This window comes from Podarcis erhardii (genome assembly GCF_964252035.2).
Source record: "Podarcis erhardii genome assembly, chromosome: 6".
Lineage (NCBI taxonomy): Eukaryota > Metazoa > Chordata > Lepidosauria > Squamata > Lacertidae > Podarcis > Podarcis erhardii.
Window position 1 is genome coordinate 22,334,568 of NC_138510.1, and position 20,529 is coordinate 22,355,096.

A 20,529-nucleotide genomic window follows, 5' to 3' on the forward strand; every position below is an offset into this window, starting at 1 on the left:
CTTTGGGAGTCCGTGAGCTGCAGAAAGTGACAGTGGCAGCCTCGTGATGTGGTCTTGAATCACATCCGAGATGTTTGTATGACATGCTGGCCTTGGTTGCATATTTCAGATTCTTTCTTCAGTTTATCCAAATGGGTTTCTTCACCTTACATTAATCAGGTTTTCTCCTTCTCAAAGCTTTTTTCCAGGGTGTGACGTTGTGAATTTTGGCTCTTGGTTTGTGTTTGCCTTTCCCTTAATGCTGCTGTTCCTTCTTTTCGGATGGCTCTGGATCTCATTCCTTTACGGATGCATTAGCTTGAGGTACTTTCATGTCTGATTTATTTGTATGGTTTAACATGGATTGAAATTGTGGTCAAGGTAACCAGTTTAGCTGGGTCCTTATTGGAAATCTGATGGTTTTATGAGGGACCTATCCTTCTTTTGACTTGGGAACACACCTGTTTTTCAGGTGTACATGTACTCTCTTGTTGCACAAGAAAAACTCTCTGTTCCTGTTTTCAAAATGCAAATAAATTTTTTAAAAGAAAAAGGAATAAAGAAAAACTAGATGACACAGTGCACTAATGGGGTCATTTCATCGGGGCAAGCATTTTGGCTTGGCAAATTGGGATGTGTCTTTTACAATCTTTCATTGACAGGTCCTTCTCTTTTGCTTTTAAAGTTGGGTGAGGCTCTACATGTTACATCTTAACATTTCTATTTTTGCACTTGAAAAATACAATTTGTGACTTTTTTGCTTGGCCACAAAACTCCAGTTTGAAGATATGCTTTTGAAGACACTGTGTTCAGAAACAAAGGAGTTATTTTTAAAGAAAAAATATCCAAGCAGCTCATACTATAAAAACACACTTCTAACGATAGCTGAATAATATAGAAACTTCATCACATGCACTAAGGCAGAGCTGATAATAAAATTACTTTCATTTTAATATACATGACTTAAGATAGTTAATTTATAAAGTTTAAATTTATTAAGCAAAGCAACCGTAGATAATAAAGATTATACAGTTCATAAAAAAGAGGGGAAATGTCATAATACCAACAGTCTATGGTTAAGGCAAAGAGTTTCTCTTAATATCATTTCAATTAGAATTCCAACAATAGTTAAATAATTCTAATCTCTCCTCAAATAAGTTATTGCATGCATATTTAACTCATTTCCTTACTCAGAGCTGTTAGACCAGCCTATTTTATGAAGCATTTTGACAGCAATGGTCCTTTCCTATTTTCCCAGTAGTTGACATAAGCACTTCAGCAAGGAAAACAGATAGAGGTTTATCAAATGAATTCTGGTGTGGAGAAAGCGGAAAGGCCTCCCTCTTAGTACTAGAACTTGGGCATCCAATAATATTGAATGTTGGAAGATGCAAGATGGATGAACGAAAGTACTTCTCCACACAGCACCATATAGTTAAACTATAGAATTTGCTCCCACAGGAGGTAGAGATGGCTACCAGTTTGGTTGGTTTTAAAAGAGGATTAGACAATTTCATGGAAGATAAGGCTGTCCTCCACCTGCACTGTCAGAGGTTGCATGCCTCTGAATACCACTTGCTGAGAATCATGGATGAGGAGAGCATTGTTGCCCTCAGGTCCTGCTGGCAGGCCTCCCATGGGTTGTCCTCTGTGAGAAGGGAATTCTGGATTAGATGGGCCAATAGCTTCAGTGCTGGGTGGTCTATACAGTTCTCCCACACAGGGTGCTGAGCCGAGGGGGTGCAAAATTGAGATGATCCATAATTGAGAAGATCCATTTGGGGGTGCTAAATTTCAGCTCCATACATGGTGCCATATTACGAAAGACTACCCAAGTCTGGCCCTGAGTAGCTTGATCCAGTAGGGCTCTTTTTATGTTCTTGTGGGATATTTTGGAGGTCTTCATGAGCACCATGCCTTTGAGGCCCACCCTTTCCCCTTGTGAATTCATATCAGATGCATTCTCTCACAAGACCATTGCAGAGGTGTCCTGACCACTGAGTTGGTGATCTCATTGCCCCAGAAATTTCTCAGCCTTGTCACAAATGACCTTAAGGCGGTGTATATTGGTACAGATTTGTTGAGGTCCACAGAGTTTTGCTAATTTGTTGTAATGAGAGCAGGGTTCAAAGAATAAGATTTTTTTTAAAAGAGGTGTTCTGTTGATAATTCTACTAGTTACTGAATTCCTGGGATATTTCGACCTGACTGTTTTGCACTTGCACCATTCAGGGATTTGTGCATTTCATTGCATGGTATGGGACTTGTGTTCTGTATTTTTCCAGGAATGATGCTTTTTACTGTAGCTGTTACGTAGGTTAAGATATAAAGTCCGTAGCTGGAAATTTGGCCAAGAACAGGTTACATTTGACAGGGATTAAACTTCAGTGATTTCATAAAACAATGTGTTAATCAGTAATTGAGCAGTAACATGGTTTTATTGTAAATCTTTTGCTAATCTGGGTACTTACAACTTGCTTTCCAACTTTGCCATATTCCTTCACTTGCAGTATTTAAAACAAGAGGCATTGCTACAATTTGTTTGGGGGTTATTTTTTTGGTGGTGGCACAGAGATTATGAGCCATTTCTGTTTATTGTGCACTTTACGCTGTTATTGTTAAAATGTATTTCCGACATCCCATAGCCTTTTAAGCCTGCAGTGCTATAGTAATTCCAACAAATATATGGCTCATTGAAGTGCCATTATTTTTTCCATCACCAAGATGAATAGCACCTTCAGAGGTACAATTTAATTCAGAAAATCAATGCAGGAGAATATACTGCTGTTGCATTCAGGTTCTGCTGACAGGCTTCCTATAGGTAGCTGGTTGGCCACAGGATGTTGAACTAGATGGGTCTTTGGTCTCATCCAGCAGGGCTTTTCTTATAATCTTATGAACGTGTAATAATTGCATTATTTCAAAGTGTATCACTATTAGTAATTTATATAATACTTTTATTGGTATGTAAATATATATATAGTCCATCTTGCTGATCCACTCAGCAGGATATATAAGTAACTGTCCCCATTTATTTACACATGGCAAACTGTGGTCAAAAGAGAGAGATTTTCCCAAGACTATCCATATAGTTTTACTGATGAGTAGGGATTTGAATTCGGGCCTCATAAGTGAAATTCCAAAACTATGTGCTCTGGAGTATTGTGGCTCTCATTTCTGTTCTGTTTGTTGAATTGTTTTGAAAGGAATTGATGCTTAAGGCCTTTTTTTGAAAAAAAAGGAAAACGGGGTAAGAAAAAACCAAAACCATACATGGCAAATAGATTTCCCCCCACAAACTCACTTTTTGAAATCAAAGACTCAAAGTAGATGCCAGTTTGCCAAAAGAATCAAGCAAGTGACCCTTTCCTTCAGAATTCTGTTCATAGTCATATGTTTGACTGGTTCGCAAACATTGGGTACACTTTATGGGATTGATGGAATCAAACTAGCTTTGTAGGTTTAATGAAAATCTAAGCAGTGCCAGAAATGTATTAAGCAGCATGATACTGTTAACCTGAAAACAGTTCAAGATAAAATTGTCCTTCATATGGACTCCTAATTGTGTGAGGTGGGTGGAGGAGAAGGCAGGTCAAACTGCAGATGAGCACTGAAGTTGCCTACTAAAAAAGGCTGAGCCTCACAGAAGCACATTAGTATTTCAGCCTTTGAGCCTCAAAATTCCTTATGCTTTGTTTCATCATCAGTGGCACATTTTGCATAATTACTCGCTTGTTTTCTGGCTATTCTAATGCCTGAAAAATGGAGCCGTCCTATTTTTTGACGTCCTCTGAATCAGAAACCTAACAATGGCTATCTCTAGAGAGGGTGCATGGGGGGGGGGGGTTGAATTACTGCAGAAGACAGAATGAATTTGCCCTGATTTTTAAGACAAATCATTCCTATGAATGCATGCTCTGGTGGTTCTTCTCTGGCTGCGAGAGATGTGTCTTTTGCATAATGCCAAGAAGATGAAGTTACCTTTGATTACAGGATGAGAATTTGGGAACAGAGAATGGGTTATCGTGTTGTGCGAAACTGACCAATAAATAAAAATAGTTAACTGTCTTTCCTGGCAAATGGTCCTAAGGTAGTGTACAATTCTAGCTATTTGCTAGTTTAATTTTTGATTGCAGTTTCTTAGTTAGTGGTGGTACATTTAAGGATGAAACTGAAATCACATTAAGGGCATAAAACTGAAACCACAAAACAGAGAGTAAAAACTGGAACCTTCAAACAGCAGCAAGGAAATTATGCAGCCAAAAGCCCTCCTGAATGTAACGACCTTAAATCCATTTATAAGCTTTCTGCAAGATAGTTTGATTCAGTAATATTTATGAATGAGAGTGCCTGAGGTCGTGTGAACAAAGCATTTTTTCCCTCCCTTGCTGTTGAGCTGGAGAAAAAAGAAATCGGAGATCAGAGCTGATGCAGAAGCCAGAGCCAGGACAGTAATAAGGGATGATTATCGGAAGCTGGGACCAATAAAGTAAGTCACAATGAAAACAACACAAGACTCCATCAACTGTGTTTAAACCTGACTGTGGGGTGGAGAAATTGGTGTGTGTCTTTATGTGTGTGTGTGAAGGGTTAAGCACCCTCTTCTCCCATCTGCTAATTCTCTCCTACACACACACACACACACACACACACACACACACACACACAGGTTATTTCATCAAATTCAGATTTGGGAGCACACATTCACCAAGGTAGCATTTGGTTCCACTGTGTGTGATAATTAAAGATGTGTGTGATATTTCTTTTGTTTGTCTTGTAGTCTGGGGTCAGTTTCCTTAGTTCATGGATGGCTATTCCATGGCCCTCCAGGTATTTATGGATTCCAGTTCCCACCATTGCTCACCATTAGACATGCTGGTCGGGGCTGATAGGGGTTGCAATGCAACAATATCTGGAGGGCGAGAGGTTTCCCTGCCTTAGACAACCCCAAAGTTTTGTTTTTCTGCATTTTATTGGTTACCATAGGATAAGCATTTTTCTTGTTTGTTACAAACACCACAGCTTTCAACTACTTCCGCTGCAGCTGAAAGAAAGTTTAGCTCAGGCCATACCTCTGAAGCAAATCCTAAATTGCAGAGTCAACTGGAGACTTTACTGTTGATGATGGGCTGCTTAATTACTTCTGCTAAATTATTTATGCAAGGAACAAACTTATTCTCTAATTAGCCAGTCTAGTGCATTTGGAAGCATTTGTAGCATACTCACGAACAGTCCCAGAGACAAATGAAGCACTGAAGCCATGGCAGGAGTGAGCCAGCAGTAAATTACACCAACGAGTTGGAGTTAACTCTTTTTTAAAAGCAAAAACACGCTCTGAGGCCTAAGGAGCACAGCAACTCATCTCCAGCAGGTCTTGCTCCCTTGAAGCAGTTGCTGAAACTGAAGTTGCCCAACTCCCCACAGCTGCATAAGTCCCCTCTTATGCAGGGTTTTCTCCAAACAATCTGATACTGCACCTGCATGAAGCTAACTTTGCCTCCACTCTTTTTATGCCTCTTCTGGCTCTGGGAGACCAGTGGAGAGGAGAGCTGGTCACAGCAGGAGGGGGAGACACCCGTGCCTCTTCACCAGCCAGACTCATCTCTGCTTCTTGGCCTCCCTCCTCTCCAGCCTCCGCTTCTACCGCTGATTCTGGACTGCTTTCTGCCACCGACTCCCCCTGCTCACTAAGCACTGTTACCTCTTCAGCTTTCGACACCTCTTCCCAGTCTTCTCTCACTTCTCCCTCTGACCACTCATTGTTATTCCACCACCAATCCCTTGGATCTGAGCCTTCTTTCATGCTTCCTCCCACCATTCCTGTGCAGTCAATCAGTCCATGACAAGATGTCATGAATAATCATTTATGTAGTCTCTGTGAGAGATAGAAAAGTTGCATGCAGATTGCAAGGGGGAAATTAAGAGGATTTGGCTTTCTAAATCATTTAGTGTTTTGTTTTGTTTTGTTTTTGCATATCACATTAAAGCCGGCATTTTATTTTTATTTTTTTTATTATGAAATTTTTATTTAGATTTTCTGTCATACAACTGAAAAGAGAAAGAGAAATAATACACAACAGAAAAGAAACATTAAATCATTATACATTAAATCATTATACAATATCCCGAAAGAAAAAACATAAACAAAATAAAACAAACCCACCACCCTGTTTAGCTTCCCTCCACCACTACTCGTCTTGTCTAGAATCAATTTTATCCTTATCATTGCATTCTGATTTTTTAAAATTTACTCTATATACATATATTTCTCTTTGATAGATTATTGTTTTGATGCATTTACATTCTTAGTCTAAGCATATTAGCATGTATTTTTTAGAGCAGTATTTTGTCATATAATCATCAAAGCATTGCCATTCTTTTTTATTTTTTGATTTGACTGCTGTCGTATAGATGCTGTTAAATTAGCCAATTTTAAATATTTGTTTAATTTAAGAATCCATTCCTCCTTGGCAGGTAGCTCTTTAGCTTTCCATTTAGATGCTATTACCATCCTGGCTACGGTGGTCGCATATAAGAAAATTCTTTTTTTCAATTTTGGTACTTCTTTTCCTATTAGGCCCAGTAAGTAAACCTCTGGTTTTTACGTTAATGGGATTTAAAGCATTTTTTTCAACTCCTCATGTATTTCTCCCCAGAAGTACTTAATTGGGGTGCAGCTCCACCACATATGCATTGTTGTTCCAGCTTCCTTGTTGCATTTCCAACAGAGGCTGGATTTCAGTTTATAGATTTTTGCTAATTTGACTAGTGTTAAATACCACCTGTAGAACATTTTGATGAAATTTTCTTTTATTTTACTACAGGCGGTAAATCTTATATCTTCCTGCCAAAGTTTCTCCCATTGCTCTAAATATATTGTATGGCTGAAGTCTTGTGCCCATTTAATCATTGTCTCTTTCACTTCCTCGTCAGTCATGTCCAGATCTAGCAAAAGGTTATACATTTTAGATAGTAATTTTTTTAAAAAAAATTAATCTTTCATACATTAACGAATTCTCTTTAGCGAAGCCTTTCTTCAAGTCTGAATTAAAGACACTTCCAAGTTTTATATATTGCCATCTGTCAGAGACATAATGCCTTATTTCTTCATATGGTCTTATTCTTAATTTACCTTGATCTTCCATTATCAAATCTCTATATGTTGCCCATTCCTCGTTCATGTTTAGTTTTTTCATGGCATGGGCTTCTAGAGGTGAGAGCCACCATGGTATCATTGGCTCCAGTCTCGATTTGTACTTGTTCCAGACTTTAAATAATGTATTTCTAATTAAATGGCTGTTGAAATCTTTATGGGCTAAATCATTTAGTGTTAACCAGTCCTTTCTTTTTCAGATATAGTTGGTGCTAACCATTTCTTAAAAAGGCACTTTCATTAGCTGTTACTGTATTTGAGCACTCACAAAGAACGGAATGCTGTAGACGTAGTTAAGTCTCCTTGCTAGCATCAGTGAAATGGTTTGTTGCCACTGATGTGAACACTGTATACTGCTGACCAATCTGTCCTGTCAATCACGATAGTCTTGTGGCAGCTGAAAACCTGACAGATGTATTGTGTCTAAATCTTCATGGACTAGCGTTCATCTCTATGACAAGTTTTGTTGTTGTTTAGTCGTTTAGTTGTGTCCGACTCTTCGTGACCCCATGGACCAGGCACTCCTGTCTTCCACTGCCTCCCGCAGTTTGGTCAAACTCATGCTGGTAGCTTTGAGAACACTATCCAACCATCTCGTCCTCTGCCGTCCCCTTCTCCTTGTGCCCTCCATCTTTCCCAACATCAGGGTCTTTTCCAGGGAGTCTTCTCTTCTCAAGAGGTGGCCAAAGTATTGGAGCCTTAGCTTCACAATCTGTCCTTCCAGTGAGCACTCAGGGCTGATTTCCTTAAGAATCGATAGGTCTGATCTTCTTGCAGTCCATGGGACTCTCAAGAGTCTCATCCAGCACCATAATTCAAAAGCATCAATTCTTCAGCCTTCTTTATGGTCCAGCTCTCACTTCCATACATCACTACTGGGAAAACCTTAGCTTTAACTATACAGACCTTTGTTGACAAGGTGATTTCTCTGTTTTTTAAGATGCTGACAAGTTTACTGCTCCACAAAAGCTTATGCCTTAATAAAGTTGTCCTTGCTGGGGCTGATGGGAGCTGTAGCTGAACAACATTTGGGGGGCTATAGATTCCCCACACTTGCCCTAGACAATCTGAGTGTGGAGTACAAGCAGAGCATCCTCTCATCCCTGCCCTTTGAGAGCTGCTAAGCAGATCCTGCTTATAGTTCCATCAATTAATTATCCAGCCGTGGACCTTCAGAATAGGACCTTCTTACCAGTTGCCCCAACCCCTCTGGGAGGCGGCATGCTTGGCTACTATCATTGGCTACTTTTAGAAAAGTAACAAAAACTCATCTGATAGTCTTTGAGACTATTATCTGATAAAACTGCTGCAGGCTGATATTAGTTGTTGATTTTGTTCTTCTGCTTTATCAGTTACAAAGGTTGCATTCTCTCTTTCTCTCCCCCCCCCCTTGCAAACTGCTGTATTATTATTATTTTAAGCAGCACATAACTATTGCAAAATAAATAAATCGAGGGAACCTGAACATATCTGGCGGAAAAGCGCTTTTCACCGTTGGTGGATATTATGAAAGATTAGTGTCCACTGAAGCATTCATGTCACTATAAACCAGCAACCTGCGAAATATCATTGTAAGAATCAAAGGCCCTTTTTTCCATTCTAAGAGCACAGAAAGTCTATTAAACCAGCCATGGCCAATTTGATTAGCAACTCCAGATTTCTTCCAAATGGTTTATGTATCTCTTGTTCCTTAAATCTAATGTTTCGTTTTGTAATTTGGTTCCTAATCTTCTCAATATGTAAAACCAGGAAGAGAAGAGTACAATTTAATGATGCCCCATTATAAGGTAGCTTTCTCATCCTATTCCGTCCTCAACTTCCAAAAATCGCGATTTCAAATAATTGTTCCATGATTTTCTGTTTGTGGTTAGAAAGTCACACACACACACACACACACACACACACACACACACACAATTAAGGCAGCCAGGGAAGGGGGCAGGCTCTCTTCCTGCCACTCACTCTCTCTCTCTCTCTCTCTCTGTGTGTGTGTGTGTGTGTGTGTGTGAGTGTGAGTGTGTACAAATCCACCCACCCTTCTTTCCCTGCCAGGGACTCAAGGTGGCTTGCAGATAATGATGCTTTTTGCTTGAATGCCAAGGCAAAGGCCCCCTTTGACTGTGGCTGGATCGCTCAGTCGACAGAGCATGAGACTCTTAATCTCCAGATCGTAGGTTCAAGCCCCATATTGGGCAAAAAGCTTTCTGCCTTGCAGGGGGTTGGACCAGATGTCCCTCGTGGGGCATTCCAGCTCCTATGATTCCATGCGTACCACAGTGCAAAGTACAGAGGCCCCATGTGTACCAGCTGTACTTGGTGGAGCACCATTCTAATGAACAGGTGTAGATAAGGAGCAGGTCCTGTCCACGCCTTGCCACTGGTGTATTCATTCCACATGAGGGATAAGAGCCTGAAATGGGCTAAAGTCTGTGGTCATTGAATCTTGAAACCTCCCACAAATGATCACTCTTCTGCTTTCTATCACATTCATCATTGTAAAACACACACACCATACAGTCAAGTTGAGCAACCATGTGTTTCTTCTTATTGAATGATTTAGTTACAACATGGGAGGCCCAAGTTGTTAACTGGAATGCCTGCCGAGATACGTTGAAACACAAATATCTGCTCCTATGTATCTTTTACAATTCCCCTCTATGAACTTCAGTGCTAGAAAGTTTGCTGACACTTGGGTTATATTTTAATTTTGGAAATGTGTATCTAGCCCAAGGCCACTTCTGCATTTTGTTCTGAAACAATCAAAATTCCCCTTTGCTCTTTTCTGCGCAACATTGCTAGCCTTCCTCAGATTTCCACCTACTGGTCACAGTTGAGCTCATCCTCAAGCAAGACGGGGGGGGAAATGATGTCTTCATTACAATGACTCCCTGCATTTCCTTCCTCTACAGGTTTGCTGAACAGGCAGTATTTGTACTTTTCTGCTTATTCGCAATCCTGCTATTCTCCAGAGACCCTAAGTTCATCCCAGGCTGGGCGAGCTTGTTCACACCAGGGTAAGAAATTTATTTCTGTATATTTCTGTCAGGCCTTTGTTCTTCATCCTCCCTTCCACACAACACCCCCCCCCCACCAGCATTAACGTTTCATTTAAATGCTCATCTCAAGGGATTCTCTCAAATTTTCTTTTTTGCCTGGGGCAGACATAGTATTCCCAGTCCCCTAACCTTGGGAGATGGTTGTGGGGCCTCTTTGATCAGTAGTCAATCCATCAGTTATCAATAGTCAAATTGAAGCTGGTTAGCCTTCCTGAGAGACATGTGCTTTCTCTTGCTTCTCTCTTCAGGTTGCATTTTCAAGGCTTACAGTTAGTTTTCTAGTAGAACAGCTGCCTAGTTTAGGACTGTAACTCACAGATTTAAAAACAGATTTACAAATTGTGAGTGTATCTGAAGATAGATAGGGACAGAGAAAGCTGCTTCAGGCTGTGTCTACATTGTAATGTAGTCTGGCTCTGGTATGCTCCCACCTCTGTTTTTCTGAATTTGCATACACATCATATTACCCAGGATGCAGAGCTATCCTGTAGTTTCTTGAAAAATACTGCTGTCCCGTGCATTTCCCCACAAACCAACTTCAATCCAAATGGAGAACTCAAGGCCACATTCACATCACAGTTTAGCTGAGGTGTGTACATTTGGGAGCGCATGTGCAGATGACAGCAGAAACTGAACAGGTTATGTGCCTTGGGTGAAGACACCCCTGCTCTTTCTCTGGTGCGTACAGTCATGTGTAAATATGACTTGAAACACAGTGGGGGAATCAACCTCTAGAATGGTTTAAGCTACTAATGTGTACATACGACTTTTGCACAGAGTCAGACCATTGGTCCATCAAGCTCAGTATTGTCCACATTGACTTGCGGTGGCTCTCCAGGGTTTCAGACACAGAGAGTTGCATCCACACTTCCATCTGACCCACTGCTTCCTCCGGAGGAAACCTACGGTTTAGCACTGAATCGGAACCAATGGCAATTGGGCCTTCTGAGGATTGCTGTATGTTCCGATTTAGCACTAAAGAGCGAGTCTTCTGCGGGAAGGCAGTGGGCAAAGGCAACATCACTCCTCACCTAGAAAGCTTGGGACAAGTGGAAAGCTGTTAGGACCTGTGTTTTCTAGGCATGGGAGGAGTAGAATTGTGGACGAGCCCAGAGTAATTCTTAGCACTCCCTGGTGATTCCAGGAATTGAGTCTGGGATATCTGCATGCAAAGTCACTGACCTTGGTCTCCTTTGACAAATGTTTCTTCTCTTCCACCACTTATTCTTGAAATTCCCCCTCCCTCCCTGTTAGGTTTGTCACTGATGCTGTTACTGGAGTCACAATAGTGACAATATTGTTCTTCTTCCCATCAAAAAGGCCATCTCTTAAATGGTGGTTTGACTTGAAAGGTAAGCTTCTGGCTTTTGAAACCCTTTGACCCAGTTCTTCTGCTTTCTGTAGAATTGATTATAAAACTAGCCTTCAACAAGCACTAGGTACAGGGTCACTAGGTCACCATTTCCTGAATGACTCACTTATAGAGGAGCTTAAAGATCAATCATACAAGGAAGAGAGCAGAGGAATAAGACTCATCTGCTGGCTCCTGATGTCCCAATGGGTCCCAACCAAGCATTAAAATACTCATCCTCTTTTCTTTTTAGAAAAGGGACACAGATATTCATCCTTTTCTGGTGCTGATTGGGAGATTCTCTCCCTGCCTAACAGTCCAAGGTTCTCCAAACACCATCTACTGCCCCCCATCTATACGTCCCTGGTGGTATCTTTTCTGCCTGTGAAGTGCTTCATGGTACAAAATAAACCAATGTGCTCACAGACATCTGGAACATTGGTACACAGATGAAGATTATGTGACTTGCTTGCTGTTCAACAAAAGCACAGCATATGAGGACTTGAGGAATAGCTCTATGAAGGGTTAAGAGAGAAAAGTGGAAGCTATCTCTTGTTCAGCCTTCATGTGTTAATAAGGCCTCTCTTGTGAAATAGGGTACCTTGCTTTGCAAAAAAATCCTTTTATGACCTTTTATGGATGAGATCTGGGTTTTCCTTTACCATACATCTCACAATCTTTGAGCTGCGAGTAGAAAATTAACGTTGCAGTTAACTTAGATCCAAAGTGCAAATGAAAGGGGGAGGGGGATGTCCAAATATTGTTGGACTACAGCTCCCATCATCCCTAACCATTCCCCTTGCTGGCTGGATCTGATGGGAGTTGGAGTCCCACAACATCTGGTGGGCCACTGCTTCCCCCTCCCTGCCTTAGGCTGCGATCACAAAGTTTGCTAATATTTCTCTATGTTCACAAACCTCTTTGTCTAGCACCAAACACAGAGAACCAGCCCTTGCTGACTTGGAGAAAAGCCCAAGAAAGTGTACCATGGAATATAATCCTATTGCTTGGAGGAGGTTTTGCCATGGCAAAAGGATGTGAGGTATGCTTGTTAGAATGCAGCCTGTCAAAAAAAATATATGCACCACTTTCCTTCTTTTCTAAAGGGACTGGGTTGTTGTTGTTTTTTAGGGCACCTATCACGGACTGGCTGGATGCAGAGGGGTGGTGGGAGGCACTAGCCGGGGAACCCCCAAGGGAACCCCCAGGGGAAGAAGGCTCAAAGCCAGGGGATTGTTGGTGGGACAACAATGAGTGGTCAGAGGGAGAAGAGGGGGAGAGCAGACTGGGAGGAGGAGGTAACGGAAGCTGAAGAGGCAACAGGGTTTAGTGAGCAGGAAGAAGCTATGGCAGAGGGCAGTCCAGAATCTGAATCTGAAGCAGAGTCTGGAGAGGAGTGGGGTCAGGCTGCTGAAGAAGCCAGGGAGCCTCCCCCTCCTGCTGTGACCAGCTCCCCTCCACCCTAGTCTCCCAGAACACTGAGAGGAATGAAGAGGGCAGAGCAAAGAGAGATAAGGCGAAGGAGCCCCAGGTTCCTGGGGGAGGAGCTGGGGGAGGAATTTTCAAGAGCGGTGAGAACGCAGGGAGCTTCAGTCCTCGCAACTGTCTCCTTGGGGCAAGACCTTTGCTGTGTTGGTTTCTTTGAATTAAAGAGTTAGCTTCTCTGAAACTAGGTGTTTTATTGCCGAGCTGCTCCAGACTTTGGCTCCTGACAGCATCATGACACTTGATTACTGCAGAATAAGCTACATGCTACTTTGCATGCATGTTTGCATTCATGTGTGTGACTAATTCGGAGCATGACCAGCTCTCTTTTTTTAACCATTCTTACACACATACACAATGTTCTGGAAAATGGCCGCTTACTTGGAAATCTTGAGGAGTGATGGTTTGAGGGCTCATGGCTGCAGTGTGGCCCAGAGCCATTTTATGTCAATGGTCGTTAAAGGAATGCTTGCTTCTTCCCACCATGGCCATGGGTCAGCTGACTGGGGACCATTTCAAACGAGCCTATCAGGAGGCTGCCTGGAGGTGAGGTTGTGGCAGCGGAGCAGTGGACCTGAAATATGATTTGACCTGCATCATAGGGCTACACTCAACCTAGGGCCAGCTCAGCCCTCTCATCTGCCAGCTGGCGGGCTATTTGATGTCAGATACATACCCAATGCCTTCGCCAAAGTCTACTTAAAATGTTGTGGCCTACTTCAACCCAAGTGGAGGTTTCTTCCTGTGGTAAATGTTAGCTTTGGCGGGGATGATTTTTTAATCAAGACTAGAGCCAATCTGGTGCTCCCACCAGCCTGTTTGCACTGCACTGCTATTGACAGGAGATCAGATAAGCCCCACAGACGACTACTGCATTTAATGTAATGTGTAGTTCGGGCCTAAGGGCTAAAACAAGCAATACTTTCAGACGTGTAAGAGCCTTGGTGAGTTGATTTGCCTGCTCATTTTCACATGCTAAAGTGACCAAGTAGTGTTTTCACATTTTATCACCCTAGGAAACATTACGAAACCAGGGTTTTCCAGGATGTGGCTACAATCTTAGTATCCTCGCAAGGCCAAATTCACCACATAGCATTTGAGGAGAAAGTCATCTTGTGGTGAATGTTCAGCTTCAAAAATGGTCATGGGAGTTGGCTTTCATTTGCAGTAGATTTGTGTTTTAAGAGGACAAATGTCCCACAGCTCATACAAGCTGACAAAACTACTGCAGAGGAAGCTCTCTTATGCTGTGATAGTTTGACCATTGGTACCATACTGCCAGTGCTAAGGAAGATTTTGCCATGTATGGAGCATATATGTGGTAAAAGGTAAAGGTAAAGGTACCCCTGCCCGTACGGGCCAGTCGTGTCCGACTCTAGGGTTGTGCGCTCATCTCACTCTAGAGGCCGGGAGCCAGCGCTGTCCGGAGACACTTCCGGGTCACGTGGCCAGCGTGACGAAGCTGCTCTGGTGAGCCAGCACCAGCGCAGCACACGGAAATGCCATTTACCTTCCCGCTATAAAGCGGTACCTATTTATCTACTTGCACTTAAGAGTGCTTTCGAACTGCTAGGTGGGCAGGAGCTGGGACCGAACGACGGGAGCTCACCCTGCCGTGGGGATTTGAACCGCCGACCATGTCAATTGCAAGTGAAATGATCTGTTCCTGAGTTATCATCTCATGACAAGAGCTGAAAAACACAGGAAAGAATCAGCCACCATAGAATCACTTGTGCAAACTGTGATTGTTTTTATATGTTTGTTTTTAGTATGTTGTTGTTTTATTTTTTAATCATATTGCTTTAACAATGGTGTATTTGCTGCCCTGGGCTCCTTTAAGAGGATGGGTGGGCTTTAAATTTAACAAACACATAATTTTTCTACCCTGCTATAGGAGTCTGGCTTGTCTATCTGGATTGGAGGCCAGCTTGACCCCCTGGAGAACCTCCCTCCTGCTGTAGCTGTTATTCTCATTACGGCAGTGATTGCGTTATTCACAGAATTTGCAAGTAACACAGCCACAATCATAATCTTCCTGCCTGTCCTGGCAGAACTGGTAAGGGGCATATGCATACCTTTCAACCAAGGGGTTAAGTTAAAGGTATGAATGTGAATGAATGTTTATTATTACGGCCAAACAACCAAGCATACTAAGTTAAGGGTAGAGTGACCATTGCTGCTATTGAGAGAGAGAGGGGGAGAGAGAGAGAGAGAGAGAGAAATATATATAGGCAATTTATATATGCTGATTTATATGTATAGATGCAGATTTAGACATAAATTATTATAATGTAAATAGAAATTAATCTCACCATAGCGGGGAAGATTTGACCTGGGTGACCAGAATGCCTGTTCTGTCTGCTATCCAAGTGCTAATGGGCAACTTCAAGGCTCTTCCCAAATAGAGGACACCTTCGAGTAGAAGACTCTTTAAATAACTCTTTAGATATAAGGTATTCCTTAGCAAGTTGAACACATGGCTCACCCTAATCTTGGGTGGTAGGAGGAAGGTCGGCCTATATCATCATCATCATCATCATTACATCCCACTCGAAGATCTCAAGGCGGTGTACATTTGGTTTCTCTTCTGCATTCTGTCCCTCATTAACAACAACTCCATGTGGAGTAACTAGTGGGAGACTCAAAAGTACTTTTCAGCTTTACTTCTGAAAAATATTACTAGGCTGACAACTCAAGGCGGATGGCCAGCTTTTGAACCCACAGAGTCCACATGTACTATTCTCAGTGAACAGCATGCCCTTTTCTGACCTGCTTATTCTGCCTGAGGAAACTTCTGGACTCAGCTGAATAGGATTTTGTGTTATGATTGGGCTTCCTTCCACAATTCCCCATATTCAGATAGCCAGAAATAAGACTCCTTGTGCCTATTTCAAGAAGGTGCGCTCTCTCTCTCTCTCTCTCTCTCTCTCTCTGTGTGTGTGTGTGTGAGAGAGAGAGAGAGAGAGAGAGAGAGAGAGAGAGAACAAGTCTCCAGTGGCCTGTTTCACACAACACGATAAACCAAACTCTGGTTTACTGGGACCACACAAACATGCAGCTTGCTGGAGAGGAGCTCACAGCTTCTTTACTCCTCCCTAGCCTTTTATTACTCCCACACTGCAGACCTTAAGGTTCTTGAACTCTAGTTCCCATCAGCCTCAGCTATCATCACCAATAATCAGGGATGATGGGAGTTGTAGTCCAGCAACATTGAAAAAGATGCAGGCTCCTCATTCCTGGTCCAGCATGTTCTACCAGGATCATCTAGAGCAGGTGTTTGGAAACCTTTGACCTTCCAGATGAACTGCAACTACCATCAGCCCCAGCAATCATGACTAATGGGCAGGGTTGAGGGGAGCTGTAGTTCAGCAACATCTGGAGGGCCAAAGGTTTCCCATGCCAAATCTAGTGGAAGCTTTCAGAAGAAACTATGATCACACAAAAACTTATTTGCAGTCTTTTCAAGAATCTCATGCGATGCTTACAGTTCAGCTAATAAATCATAACGCACCCCCCTTTTGTTTGTTTTTTAAGGCCATTCGTCTGAAAGTGCATCCCCTCTACTTAATGATACCAGGAACCATAGGATGCTCATTTGCTTTCATGCTTCCGGTCTCTACACCCCCAAATTCAATTGCCTTTGCTTCTGGGCACTTACTGGTTAAAGATATGGTAAGTAATTTTACATAGTACTCACTAACAATAGCTTAATTATCTAGAGGAGGAGAAGGTCATGAAGGTGAGGAAAGGGTGTTCAGTTCTCTCCCCCTGCCAAACTTCCCCAAAACAGCCCCTCTCAGGAGCTGCTATTTGTATTTTGGGGGAAGCTCACCTTGGTTCCAATGGAGGCATCCCTTGAGATGCAAACAGCAGCTTCAGTCGGGTTCTGGTTTCCCTTTGGCTGCTATTTACATAACAAAAAGGCATGCACCTTACTTGCATTCACACAAGTGATGGCATATCTAATGTGGCATGCCCTATCCAACTATTTGTGCCCAGGAGGATGGACATCAACAAAACATCAAACTGTTTATTCCTGCTACAGTCACAGTAAATTATTGTTGAGTCTTCCAGCAGTAAGTTAGCACCAAATTATGTCTGGTCAACTGTAGAAGCACACTTTCACAAGGTCTTCATTCTTTTCCAAAATGTGGGCAGAATATTACCAAATTTGTTTGTTTGTTTGCTTTTGCAGGAATTGCTTAGCTGTGGGTGGGTGGCATTAGCAAGATCAGTGGCCTGACAACCATTTTGAAAATGGAGCTGAGAGGAACTGAGAAGGGGCAAATTCTGTGGCTTAGTTCACTATCCACTTCCTCTCAACTTTGTTTACAAAATGGCAGCCAGGCTACCAATCTCTCAGCTCAATCTACTGTGAGGGCAGTGCCTTGGATTTTAAAGCACAACAGACCAGGGGCTATGGTCCACCAGCTCTTCCCAAATTTGCCCCTGAACTTTGGGAGAATTTCTTCTCGCACCCTGGAAAAAAAGAACAAAACAAAACAAAACCCTGAATGTTTCGCTGTGACAAACATGCAGTGCAGGCCTAAGTAGGAGCCTACTTAGCAAACATTGGCAGCAACGTGCCAATGTTCATATGTGTCTAAGACCAAGGGTACTTTCAGATTGGGGTTTAACATTGCAAATGGTTAGGTGAGATATTGCCAACATGACCCTGTCAACAGGCTTGGTAAATAACTAAACAAATAACCCATAATGGATTTCACCTGGAAAGAGTAATTCCAGTTTTTTTTGGGGGGGGAGGTGGGGTGAGACTCAGGCTGGCATTTTGATGCCAATGACATCATTTGGACACTGCAATAAACTTACATGCATGAGGAGCACCGATGCCACAATAAACACCCGCCTGGAAGCACCCATAGCAGTTTTCAGTACTACAGAAGAAATTGGGAATTAGGTGTGAACGAAATTTTCAGTTTTTAAGGTTCAGTAAGGTTTGCTCACAAATGTGAGGGCTGACAATGGAAAAGTTAATCCTAGTGTTTGTTGGCAAGCTTCTATATTTATTCTGTTCAAAGAACATAATTCCAGCAGAGAACTAACAAGTAATTGCAGTCTCACCCCTGGCTCCTGTCACTCTTCATTTGTTTTCAAGTTTCCAGGGCTTAAGGGTATGAACTAACCAAAGCCTTGTTTAAAAAGAGATGGAAAACAGGAATTTACCAATTATTCCAAATGAATTTTTTCCAAGCAGATCACCAGCAGATATTGCAGAAGAACTTACATCTTCTCACTTACTCTCACCTAAAATGCGTATTACACTCATATTCTCATTGGTTACATTTCTGTCCTGTTATCAGATTTTGAAACAGCATGGAATTCCAGCACTAGAATTTTCTTGACTTCTCTGATTGGGTATGAGTTATTTGTCCAAACATGCTTAGAACAATTTCACTGATGGTTTTCATTTAGGAAGAGGCCTAGACGAAGAAAGGTTGGAAGAAATTGCAACATACTACCTTAGGAGAGATAGAATGCACATTTATAATTTAGTTAAACAGTCAAAGACAGGTAGGGAGGATCTGTCAAAATCTCCTTTGCAGCTTTACCAGCTTCCCTTTGAAGCAGGCTCTCTTTCTTAAAGAGGATGGGATTTGTAAACCCCAATGCATTGTTCTCCATTATACAAAACCATTCACCCAGAAGGCAGGTTTAGCTCTAATGAATTTACAGGAGGGTAGAGGCTTGTTCAGGGACACGGGTGGCGCTGTGGGTTAAACCACAGAGCCTAGGACTTGCCGATCAGAAGGTCGGCGGTTCGAATCCCCACGACGGGGTGAGCTCCCGTCGCTCGGTCGCTGCTCCTGCCAACCTAGCAGTTTGAAAGCACGTCAAAGTGCAAGTAGATAAATAGGTACCGCTCTGGCGGGAAGGTAAACGGCGTTTCCATGCGCTGCTCTGGTTCACCAGAAGCGGCTTAGTCATGCTGGCCACATGACCCGGAAACTGTTTGCCGGCTCCCTTGGCCAATAAAGCGAGATGAGCGCCGCAACCCCAGAGTTGGTCACGACTGGACCTAATGGTCAGGAGTCCCTTTACCTTTACCTTTAGAGGCTTGTTCAGAGAAACTTATTGACAGTTCAACAATGGAACCGATTACTTAGAAGGCTTGTGATTCTCTCTTCCCAGAGGGGAGGCTGTCTTTGGATAGCCACTTTGGAAAGCTTTGCATTTTCTGCATCACACAGCAAACGGTTGGGCTCTATGATGTCACAGATCATCATGATCTCTAAATCTGTTCCACCCCTCGTGGGCTTCTTCCACAGGCAAGGACGGGTCTGCTTATGAATCTGATGGGAGTTTTGTTTCTGAGTCTGGCTATCAACACTTGGGCCACGAGCATCTTTCAGCTGGGCAGCTTCCCTGACTGGGCCAACATCCATTCAGAAAACACGACCCTGCTGGTGGATGTGCAGAACGTCACTCTAAACTCAATGAGTAAATTATGAACAGGACAACCTTGTTGCGGGAGGAGCGCTCCCCCTTCAAATTTGGGCACTGAATTAGATCCACAGCAAGTACAAGAACGCACAGGTGATGGCGTCCTTGATGCCCCTCCTTATACAGGACTGCCATGTTCCTTTTATGTTTGTTTTTATAAATATTCGTGAGTACTCACTGGATAATTATTTTGTGCCTTGGAAGAGTCTCTCCACTTTCATGCCAAAAACCTCCCATCAGGCAGTTCTTAGGTAGGTTTAGACCTTAGTGCGGCATTGAATTCCACCCTTTGAGTGTGAATCCTAGGACACTGTGTGTAAATAAACTGCAAGCCCTCTGCAAATAGCTGCAGCGGATTCTGTGAAAAACTGCCAAGTCAGGAACACTATTAATACACATATTATACCCAATCAGATCATATCCATTATTCAAACGTCATGTCTTGTTAGACCTTGTACAACCATGATACTAAAAACTGTCTATAGTGGTCTGTAGCCCAGATACTCACACAATAATAAAATAATAATAATAATTTTTATTTATATCCCGCCCTCCCCAGCTGAAGCCGGGTTCAGGGCGGCTAAAAACAATAAAACAGTACGAAAGTACAACACAAACAACACTCTAAAATCATTCATTATAAAATTAATTAAATTTAAGCCACTGGCCACCATTGGGCCAGAGCTCCATGAAGATTGCCGAGGGAGGGAGTCAGGCTGTGCCCTGGCCAAAGGCCTGGTGGAACAGCTCTTCTTGGAGGCCCTGTGGAAAGATATCAAGTCCTGCAGGGCCCTAGTCTCTTGTGACAGAGTGTTCCACCATGTCGGAGCCACAGCCGAAAAAGCCCTGGCTCTAGTTGAGGCCAGCCTAACTTCTCTGTGGCCTGGGACCTTCAAGATGTTTTTATTTGAAGACCGTAAGTTTCTCTGTGGGGCATACCAGGAGAGGCCCCATAGCCAATGGAATATTGGAAGATGCCTTATATGGACCAAAGAATGAATGACAAGAATAAATTAGTAATGAAATTCACATATAAGGATACA

General features: G+C 42.5%; 1 protein-coding gene across 2 annotated transcripts in view; it reads left to right on the forward strand.

The window, feature by feature from the left end:
- The window catches only part of SLC13A3 (solute carrier family 13 member 3), a 41,845-nt gene extending 22,182 nt beyond the window's left edge, over window positions 1-19,663 (forward strand). For both annotated transcript variants that reach the window (XM_081867731.1, XM_081867732.1), the window contains exons 6-13: window positions 178-303; window positions 4,376-4,468; window positions 10,042-10,146; window positions 11,443-11,540; window positions 12,469-12,581; window positions 14,919-15,080; window positions 16,559-16,696; window positions 19,312-19,663. In XM_081867731.1, the coding sequence (XP_081723857.1) occupies window positions 178-303; window positions 4,376-4,468; window positions 10,042-10,146; window positions 11,443-11,540; window positions 12,469-12,581; window positions 14,919-15,080; window positions 16,559-16,696; window positions 19,312-19,494 (1,018 nt within the window). In that variant the 3' untranslated portion in view covers window positions 19,495-19,663. The remainder of the gene's footprint in view (window positions 1-177; window positions 304-4,375; window positions 4,469-10,041; window positions 10,147-11,442; window positions 11,541-12,468; window positions 12,582-14,918; window positions 15,081-16,558; window positions 16,697-19,311) is intronic.
- Window positions 19,664-20,529: the final 866 nt, after the last annotated feature.